At 45.7% G+C, this 10,826-nt stretch overlaps 1 protein-coding gene across 2 annotated transcripts; it reads left to right on the top strand.

The window, feature by feature from the left end:
• The first annotated feature begins 1,815 nt into the window (after positions 1-1,815).
• On the top strand, positions 1,816-9,660 carry smpx (small muscle protein X-linked). 2 transcript variants are annotated; one of them, XM_076995745.1, is made up of 5 exons: positions 1,816-1,967; positions 5,545-5,609; positions 7,083-7,169; positions 7,276-7,420; positions 8,576-9,660. In XM_076995745.1, exons 2-4 carry the CDS (start codon positions 5,571-5,573, stop codon positions 7,408-7,410), a joined length of 261 nt encoding a protein of 86 aa, XP_076851860.1. In that variant the 5' UTR covers positions 1,816-1,967; positions 5,545-5,570; the 3' UTR covers positions 7,411-7,420; positions 8,576-9,660. The 2 variants fall into 2 exon arrangements, with proteins under 2 accessions (XP_076851860.1, XP_076851858.1); XM_076995743.1 differs by lacking the exon at positions 1,816-1,967 and adding an exon at positions 3,340-3,773.
• The last annotated feature ends 1,166 nt before the right edge of the window (positions 9,661-10,826 follow it).

Raw genomic sequence — 10,826 nt, forward strand, 5'->3', positions numbered from 1 at the left:
TTACTCTGAATTGACATCTACATTAACAACTAGATCAGCTTCTTAAATTTAATCAAAAGCAAAATGTTAAGCCTGTTGCATCTGTGTTTTTGTCTCTTGTCCGTCTGTCTCACACACACGCATGTGCACACGCACACACACACACACACACACACACACACACACACACACACACACACACACACATTCTTCTCAAGAGTAGAGGGAGGTTGATCCAGGGGTGGGGAACATTCTCAAATACATTTTTCAAATTTCCAAATTGTTTTTGAAATACTGTTTTAAACTCAAAGAGTATAATATCAGGAATTTGCAAAACCTTTTTTCTTTAGAGGCAGTGGTGCCACTGTAGTGGTAACGAAATACAAAGCATAATGTATATAGTATAAAGAATATTTAGAGCTTTATCATCTGATTTCTTTTCATTTGACATTTAATTTGAACTGTTTGCTAGTATATCATTTGCTTTACATCGTTTTAAAGCAAATCTCATCTGAATATTAATCTAACATTTCTGTCTAGTAATACTGCACTTTACAACCTTGCTAATCGAATGCAATTTACATTACATTTCCAAAATTACCTCATCTTTTGCTTAGATCATGTGAATATTTGCAGATGATTAATGTTACTGGCATGAAAGGTCACCTTGAGACCGTGAGCCCTACAGTCAAGGAAGCATTTTCCTGCCATCGTTTTGAATAAAAGCTCAAAGCCTTAATCACAGAGTCAGAGTTCAAGTGCCAATATTATTGACCAGCCCAGTGATAAGGACCATCAGATCATGGGGTACCAAAACCGTCCATCTGGCTGGACAGGAGAGTGAGGCTGATTAAACCAGACGAGAAGGTTAGTCTCCCTGCCACTGGACTACGGACCTGGCATGAAGGGTCACGTTTAGGACGTCTTCATGCTCTTTTGACTGTTCTTCATTTGCATTCCCCATCTGGGGCATTTTCCTGCTGGCGTGGCCCTTGGGCAGTACGTGCCAGACGACGGCCCGGGGGCAGCGCGGGGAGCCGAGGGTAAGAGGAAGTCCTGCGTCGTGCCAGTCTGGGGCACGGAGCAGAGGAGTGCATTTGCATAGCGTCTGTTGTCTTCTGGTCCAGAACGTACGTGTGTCTCCACGAGGGAACACAGAGGAACCGCAGTTCTGTGCCGTAACGTCCTTTGTGAGGTAAGGCACCTCCACAGCTCCTCACAGTAGGAGCACACCGGGTTTGGGTTGGCTGACGCAAAAATGGTTTTTCCTTTGTTTTCATTACGTGATTGTTCCTTAATGTCAGACGAGTGTTATGAGAGGTTATTGACCACTGGTAAATTGTCTTCAGGGATTATTTATTGATTTGTATGCACAGGCTGTATAAAGATTCGATAACATGGTGGGCAGAATGTGTACAAGGTTCATTCATGAGATGAAGAAGCAAGTATGTCAACTGTAAGTCACTCAACAGTACATGAAGTTGATTATAATCTAGGAGGATTCTGAATTACAGGAGACATACGAGTGTTGAATATGAACTCCGATGTGTCTAGGAGAGATGAAGGGAAGAGATTTAAGGGAGAGTGAAGGCATGTTTTTGTGTGGTAGCATCTATGACCTGATTCCATGTTCTGTTGATACCAGCCATGGTCATCTGAAACCAGTCTAATTATGGTCCCGAAAACATTGTAGATTGGCAGTATTCACCCCACTGGGAATGAACTGTCATGTCAAACTGTGAGCCAATCACAGAGCTCCCTGAGCTCCGCACGGGAGAACATCAATTGGGTCAGGAGCTTAATAAGGAGCAAGTCTTCACAGTGCCTTTTGGAAAGAGAGCGGGGAGCAGGAGAAGACCTCAAAGAGATTAGACAAGTCGTGTGCTGTTGTGCGCTCTCACAGCGAGGAAGGAGACGGAGAGAGGAGCTGTGACCTCGCGTGGACCTCGCGTTGACCTCTCGCTGACCTCGTGCTGACGCCTGACCAGGTAATGTCTAGAGGCAGCATGGCTTCATGGCGTCATCACGATCCACTGGTTTTCACGGCATGCCTGAGCTGTCACTTCAGGTCACTGACATGGATTATTAATTGAAGTGTGGAGTTGAAGGTCTTGCTCTGTTTCCCTGCTCACACCTGTATGTACATTGAGGCCATTTTGATCTAGGTTAGAGTTGGCTAAATATACCCCGATGGGGTGCATTTATGTTTCTGCGTCAGCTCCCTCTATAGACCAGATGATGATTTAAAAAACGTTATTGCCACTTCATGTGCTTCTTTTGTCTGTAATTCATTAAGGAGGCTGTTATGCAGCATCGTAAAGTCCTTGTGGCGTCAGTGCTCATTATATGGTTACATATATACAAAGGTGTAGATTTTGGGAGGGGGAGGTGTGTCGCCCCCCCCGTAAGTCCTGCTCAGATGACCCGTATACTTAATTAGGTTGGGTGGTGTGTACAGTGTCAAAGTTGAAATGAAACCTACGCCACTCATTAGACAGGTGAACCGATACCATCAACAACAAGCTGACTGTGATGCCAAAAACATGCACAAGGCTTAAGAAGGTCTGTGTGTGTGAAGCTTCGTGTCTGTGTGTGTGAAGCTTCGTGTCTGTGTGTGTGAAGCTTCGTGTCTGTGTGTGTGAAGCTTCGTGTCTGTGTGTGTGAAGCTTCGTGTCTGTGTGTGTGAAGCTTCGTGTCTGTGTGTGTGAAGCTTTGTGTCTGTGTGTGTGAAGCTTCGTGTCTGTGTGTGTGAAGCTTTGTGTCTGTGTGTGTGAAGCTTCGTGTCTGTGTGTGTGAAGCTTCGTGTCTGTGTGTATGAAGCGACTCCGTCAGGGCTGACACAGCAGTAAGAACTCAGTGCTCATAGCTGCATGGGCCGTGGGAGTGTTTGTAGTACAAGTTTATGTTGTTCAAGTATGTGTTGCTTACGGTGTGGGGAGTAGTGTGGGGAGTAGTGTGTGGGGAGTAGTGTGTGGGGAGTATTGTGTGGGGAGTAGTGTGTGGGGAGTAGTGTGGGGAGTAGTGTGGGGAGTAGTGTGTGGGGAGTAGTGTGGGGAGTAGTGTGTGGGGAGTAGTGTGGGGAGTAGTGTGGGGAGTAGTGTGTGGGGAGTAGTGTGGGGAGTATTGTGTGGGGAGTAGTGTGTGGGGAGTATTGTGTGGGGAGTAGTGTGTTGGGAGTAGTGTGTGGGGAGTAGTGTGTTGGGAGTAGTGTGTGGGGAGTAGTGTGTGGGGAGTAGTGTGGGGAGTAGTGTGTGGGGAGTAGTGTGTGGGGAGTAGTGTGGGGAGTAGTGTGTGGGGAGTAGTGTGGGGAGTATTGTGTGGGGAGTAGTGTGTGGGGAGTAGTGTGGGGAGTAGTGTGTGGGGAGTAGTGTGTAGGTGGTCTGAGCATATTTGCTGGGGAGTGATATATAGGGCGGCCGGTTTGAATGAGAGCCTCGCGTGTGGTCAGTCTGGACAGAGAGCAGGTCCCCTCTGTGCATCACTCTGCTATTTATAGCAAGAACAAATCCCAGATATGAGAGGAATCCCTTTGCCACTCCACAACTTAGAGAGAGAGAGAGAGAGAGAGAGAGAGAGAGAGAGAGAGAGAGAGAGAGAGAGAGAGAGAGAGAGAGAGAGAGAGAGAGATACAGAGAGAGGAGTAGAGTCCTCTCAACAGCACTGTTGAACCAGCCGGGGACCAGACTGACCTGGTAAGGACAGAGCCAGAGGAACAGACGATTACACAGAACAACTGACAAATCTGACCCGGCCTTCCTAAAGAGGAAGAGATTGTTGGACAGTTCTGGCAGTAGGTAAGTGTCGAAAGGAGAGCACGGATGTTCTTATGTGTGACACTTTATGATGTATGTGCACGGGTGTGCGTGTTTGTGTGTGTGTGTGTGTGTGTGTGTGTGTGTCTAAGAGTGTTGAAAGTCATTGGGTAAATGCTGAGTCAGACCAGGTTTTCTTTTTGGAGTCTAAGGTATCTGTTTGTGGAAGTGTCTGGTACATGTTAAAAAACAAACAATATTTATAAATATGTGGTATCACTACTGCTAACTTGTATTTGATATTTCTGTGTTGATTTCGCTCCTTAAGCTACACAGCTGTAGCTCCTGCCCTCTGAGCCCCAAACACAGTCTGCGTAGTGAAAGGCGTAACTGAAGCGACGTGGTATATCCGGATGTACATTTGAGCTCACGCGTGGGCTAAACGTTTGCCCATCTTCCCAGCACTGATGAAGGGCTTGTGTTTAATGAACTGGGGCAGTAGATGTTGGCCTAGTGGGGCTCAGGCATCTAGACTTGATGCATTTCAAGGTCGCTTTCAAGGGTGTTATGTCAGTTTGAGCTTCAGTTGGAGGTCTCGGCAGTGTCAGCTCAAGCACCAGCTACCATGGTGGCCATGCTGCTTTGCATAATAAACAATGTAAGTTTGTGTTGTCGGGTATGTTGTGAAACATGCATGAAATATGTGGCAGGGCAGTTACAGCCCTAGGAAGACTTATTTTCGAATTTGATTTGAATAATCGTGTGTGTGATAAAACACAACATGACGGTAAAGGGGAGGTTGGAGTCATTTTTGCACAGAGAGTCTAAATCTACAGTTAGAAAACAAGACAGTCACGTGTGAGTGACTCATATTTACTTGCATTAAACATATATGATGTTTCTTGTGCATGTAAGCAGTGGAATTGTGTGCAGGACAGCTGGTGGAGACGAGACTCCCTCCCGCTATATAAATATAGCCATGCTCCATGGACAAACAGCACACCACTTTAAGTCCTGAGGCTCCACTGTTGATGTAAACAACGACCCCAGTTACAGTTGCTAAGGCTCCTAGTGTCTCTCCCACTGCGAGCGCCGTCTGGATGAAAGAGGACAGAATCTGACCGAGAGAGACAGGAAGTGATAGTTCGGTCATGAATATGGGCTGCGTGCCCCGAGGTCACCCTGAGGAGCGAAGCCACATCCCGTGTCGAACACTCTCCCCGTGGAGCCACGTGCCAGCCTCTCTGCGTCTCACGCGCCCACGCATTACTGCTGTTTCCATGGAATCATTTACATGTGCAGAAAAAGATGGACTCACACGAGCATATTTCCGCGTGCTGATTTTGAATTGGGGGAATCCTCGTTTAATCTCAGAATCTCACGCTTCTATGAATAACACGTGCGAAAACACATGCGATATTTATTTAGAAAATTTTTTATTAAAACGTGCGATTTAGCCCATGCCTCTTGCACCCGAGTTCCAAAGAAGGCCGTGTGGTCAGACGGCACTGTTAATCAGTCCCGCCGTGTGTGTTCCACGTCGCACACGTGTGTGGCCCATGCCATGATCCCCATTGACTATGGGTATAAATGATTTAGATGGACCAGTCCCTCCCTGCCTCTCACTCTAGAAGTCGCTTAGCAACGGAAAGATCCGCTTACACCTGAAAGCCAGGGGCAGACAATGGCCTAAGTTTTCTCCGCCTGTGGGCACACGTTCGTGCAGTCACCCACAAGCCCCATACTTCTAAACGTGCGCTTGAGTGTGTGTGTCGCTGCACCCTGAACCAGCTCTGTGCCTCTTTACCTGCAGTAGGACCGCGGACGGCAGCCTGCACGATGTCTAAACAGCCGTCGTCAAACGTCAAAGCCTTGCAGGTGAGTGCAACTGCTGTGTGTGTGTGCGCGCGTGTTTGTGTTGATGCGTGACTGTGTTCTCACGCGGAACACAGTGTGGGAGTGTATCCAGCATGCTACGCTCCATCCCAAAGAAGACCCGCGTTTGCCCACGCCTGGTGGATTAAACAAACCAAACACAGCAACTCTTTAGGAGTTTAATCAGAAAAGTTCTGTTGGGAACACTGAGTAATTACTGTAAAAACACATTTCAAATGCACGTCGCATTACAGCAGCATTTCACGTTTCACATCAAGCCCAATGATGTACATCACATAAACAGAGAATGCAGCTCATGCGTTTCCGTTTTTTCTCTTCATCAGAATTGGAAATCGCTCATCTTGCTCAACCACTCTGCGTATAAAAATAGATGCACACACTTCAGTTAAAGTTATGTGATCACTCATTTTTGCAAACTGCTCCGTGTCGTTCTGCTGGGTAAAGAACACGAATGTATCAAAAACCTGGAGCTGCAGACTATGACCACGTTTCACCATAGCGCAGAAACACAGAGCATAACTCACATACAAACATTGGACACTGCAGCCAAAAATATACACCTTTTCTCTTTCCATAAAAACATTCCATATACTGGATAATCGATAAAAAAAGCCCAACATCTATACACATCAGGATCTGTAGCTATGGTCCAGCAGAACAGAACACAGGTCATGCGCAGAGGAAGTGTGTATGGTCATTAATATACAGCCGAGAGCAGAGCCCTCATACTTCTGCCTGTCTCGCTGATCCCACAGGAGTGAGACAGGTAGGTCATGTTTCCCGTCTGGGGAAGTCTGATGTTTGGGTTGGTGAAGTAAGTCTGGCATTAAGACCTCGCTCTAGCTGGATACAACGTCAGCGGGCCACCGTATGATCAGCTATAATGGCATTAATAAAAAAGGACCCAAAGTTAATCAAAGCCGATCGATGGGCTCTGCTGGACAGAAATCGAAGATCATTAGAGGAAATACACAAATGGCCCAGACACTGGGTAATGAGGGTGATGTTCCAGCTCTGACCATCTGAACATACACATCAACTCTGTCGCGCTGCCGTCTGCTGCTCTGCTAATACAACTAATAAGACAAGCGCAGAGGAGGCCTGGCTGAGGTGGAGAAATAAGACCCCTGACTCCACCACTCCTACCTGCACCGTCATCTGCACATTCTCCACTGAAACACCTTGTTCTTTAGAGAACGTGCCGGACCGGCTGGAGTTCAGTTAATCTTTTCTCCAGCAGAAAGATGCAGCCAGTGCCTGGAATTATGGGATGGCATCCTAACAACCGTGACTGCATTACCCTGCTGCACGCCGGCTACACTCCAATTCACCTTCTAGGCCACATGAATAACTTCTGGGGTTGCGCCCTTGTTTTTATTTGAGCCTGATCTCAGCACAAAGCTGTAATGGTAGCGAGGGTCATCTCATTGGCTTTTGTCCATGTCTGTCTTAAAGGCCAACCTCAATATTCCAATGGGAGCTTTGCGTCCGGGGGCGGGGCATCCTGTGAAGAGGAGAGAGGAGACAGTAGACACAGAAGAGGTCAGTGTCTCCAAATGTTCTACAAACATGTCTATGAAACACACACACACACACACACACACACACACACACACACACACACACACATGACGTTCTGTCCTGCCAGGTCCCTCAGGTTCCAGCGGTCTCTCCAGAGGAGAAGAAACAGCTGCCCGGTGCCGTGAAACTACCCGGCCCAGCCGTCAACCTCTCCGAGATCCAGAACGTCAAGAGCGAGCTCAAATGGGTCACTAAGGACTAGCCCCACATAGGTAGGCCTCCCTGTGTCCCCCAGCTCTCCACAGTGCACTACACATCCCACTCCATGTAAGCTTTGGTGCAGAGGTAGTAACTCAAATAACTAGCAGCTAGAATTTGTGCTTTTTGTTTTCTGCTCATTCAATCATTAAAGTTAATATGAGCTCGGTTGTCTTGTAGAACTCTGTCTATGTGTATGTTATTTGACACCCTGTTGTAATTGTTAACTGGAGAGGAAGCAATAGTTGATCACTTACACAGCCACACACACACACACACACACATAGGGCAAGGTCAGATTAAAGGATGGAGTATTTTATTAGTGCGTCACACGCCTGAAACTGCTGCAGACACTGCATGCTGTGCTCACAACCAGCCACAGGGTGTCAGTAGTGCTACCATACTGGTTGGTTCATGAGTTTATATACGAGAATGAGTGTGTGTGTGTGTGTGTTTGTTAAAGGGTGTGAGTGTGAATCAGGGTCTATTAATACGGATGACAGAACTAGGCTTGGTGGGGCAGTGAGAGCCCGTCTGTAGTGTGACTGTCCCAGCACGAGTCCCCAGGGCCTGCTAGCACTCAACAAACACACATGCAGCCTGTGACCCAATCCATCCATCTGGAGACCGAATGTTTCTGTGTGTGTGTGAGAGCATGCAACCCCATGTGTGTGTGTGAACATGCATGCATGAGTGTGTGTGTGTGTGTGTGTGTGTGTGTGTGTGTGTGTGTGTGAACATGCAATCCCATGTGTGTGTGTGAACATGCATGCATGAGTGTGTGTGTGAACATGCAACCCCATGTGTGTGTGTGAACATGCATGCATGAGTGTGTGTGTGTGTGTGTGTGTGTGTGTGTGCATAAACACATACATGAGCAAGAGCAGCACGATGTGACAAGTGATCTAATAGAGGTTAGTTAGTGTATTATTCGTTAGTGTGTTATTCGTTAGTGTGTTATTCGTTAGTGTGCGATGTTAGTGTTATTCGTAGTGTGTTATTCGTTAGTGTGTTATTTGTTAGTGTATTATTCGTAGTGTGCGATGTTAGTGTTATTCGTAGTGTGTTATTCGTTAGTGTGTTATTTGTTAGTGTATTATTCGTAGTGTGCGATGTTAGTGTTATTCGTTAGTGTGCCATGTTTAACGATGTGTTCTCTTTCTGAACAGGTGACTTCCTCTTCCCCAGATCCATCCCTCATGTTCAGGACGCTCTACAAACTTTGTCCATTCAATCTGATTTCTCCATCGACTAAGGGTCAGCTACAGCAAACCCCAACTGTGTAACATACCCCAACTCCAAAACCTCCAGCTGCTCCAAACAAGAGGCCCCTCAATTCAAGTGGGCCAGTCCAGCAGTAACCCCATCTGGCTCTGGCCTTAGGGTGAAAATATGGGAGACCAGAAGAAGACAATGGACCACACCTGCACATGGACTGATGGGAAGAACTCAGATGGTCTTACACCAGGCGTTAGTCTCTGTTTGATGGTGGTCGTCTCTAAGCCTTCTAATGAAACCTGTAGCCTAACCTCCTCTGTGAAACCGTATTTAATCTTAAAATGTGTGTTGTAGCAGTGATTTGATTTCATAGCCAAACCGCGAGTCTCTTTGCTGTCACATGCAAAGTGACATTCTTAAATTCTTTTTATAGATCCTGATTCATGCTGGATTATTATGCAAGCGTACTTACTGAACTGTATACTTGGTAGCACAATTAATCTGCATTGTCCATAGCAATAATGAAAAACGGCACCTCACTGCTCTCATCTTGAACAAATCTGAAATGCTGAAAAAAACACAAGACTCTTTCTTTTCCTTTCGACCCTGTGACCTTTGATCTTCCCTCCGTGCTGCTGCCTTTGCTCCACGTGCTTCTCCGGCTTTGCTGCGTGTGCGCGGTGCCGAGGAGCGTGGGCTCACGCGCACTGAACCGCGACCCCGCGTGCTCACGAGCGGCGCCGGTGGAGGAGGGCGAAGCCAGCGCTTGTTGTTCTTTGAACAAACAGAACCGGACCTCGAACACTTTGCCGATCGGTTAACGATGCTTTACCGGGAGCAGCGTAAACGCTTTCCGGTTACACAGCGATGACGGCGGGGCAGCACGCCTGTCTGTGTCAGTCAAAGTGTCCTTATTTTCATATTCTGTGTTCTTCCTCTACTCAGACTTTGAGGCAGACTATCCTGAGGGATGAAGGTTATACAGTGTATGGAGATTCATTCAAACCTGGGTCACAAATAAAATATTATGCTACGACCTTGACTTACGTGTTATTGAAGGTGCTGACACTGGTTCTGGTTCTGCTTACATTTAGTTCATTAAATTACATTTATCACAATAATTGAATTTGAAATAATCACTGACTATAGCATTTTTATAACAACATTATATATATATTAGTATTAGTGTAATATATGGTATAGTATTATGTTATACAACAGTATTATATAACTACTACCTATAGCAATTTAACAATAACCACATTAATCATAGTGCAATCATGTGAGTGTTTATCTGTAGTGTCTTATTCCATTTAAAAGCCTCAGTATTTGCCTTGCAAATCATATCAGAGAGAAGGTGGCTTCAATTTCCCTACCACTTTTACTTTCAGGACATCTTCTGTCCTTAGTTTTGACCTCTAGACGAAGGAGGTTCCATAAAAACAAAACATAATGGATGAAACCGGCTCTATAGTGTCAGGCTGTCACATGCTGTGGTGCTCAGAAAAAACCGTGTCAAACCGGGTGCTCAGTAAGGGCCTGATGGAAGACAGAGGCTTTAAGGGGGAAAGCTGCTTAAGGCACAGATCCCAGATCAGAGCCTGATGGATGGGACAGGCTTTAGGGGAGAAAGCTGCTTAAGGCACAGATTCCAGATCAGATGGGCAAGTTGGTTCAAAGGGGAATTTCACATTGTCACTTTATTATACATATATATATATATGTATAATAAAGTGATATTATTGGGCACTTTATATATATATAATATATTATTATATATATATAATAATTTGTATGTGCATCACCTTGGGCTTCTCTGATTGGATATTAATTGATAGGAAATGTGCAGTGTACAAAGTACATCAGCATCGTTTACCACCACAGTGAGTGGACATATTTATTTTTAGATTGTGTCTCAGGTCAGTCTGCATTGCAAGGACAACTCTCTCTCTCTCTCTCTCTCTCTCTCTCTCTCTCTCACACACACACACACACACACACACACACACACACAACTGTGTTATGGCCTAAGGAAACACACATTCTACAAACTACTTTCATAAAAATGCCACTGAAAAGATTACTGAAAATGGCAATTATTAAAATTGTTCAACTCTCAAAGTGATTAAAATGAACAATTTACTCTAAAGAAAAATGTCAAAGCATAACAACTAAATAAATTTGACTATACCGTTATGCCTT

This window comes from Brachyhypopomus gauderio, unplaced genomic scaffold (genome assembly GCF_052324685.1).
Source record: "Brachyhypopomus gauderio isolate BG-103 unplaced genomic scaffold, BGAUD_0.2 sc241, whole genome shotgun sequence".
In the NCBI taxonomy this organism is placed as follows: Eukaryota; Metazoa; Chordata; class Actinopteri; order Gymnotiformes; family Hypopomidae; genus Brachyhypopomus; species Brachyhypopomus gauderio.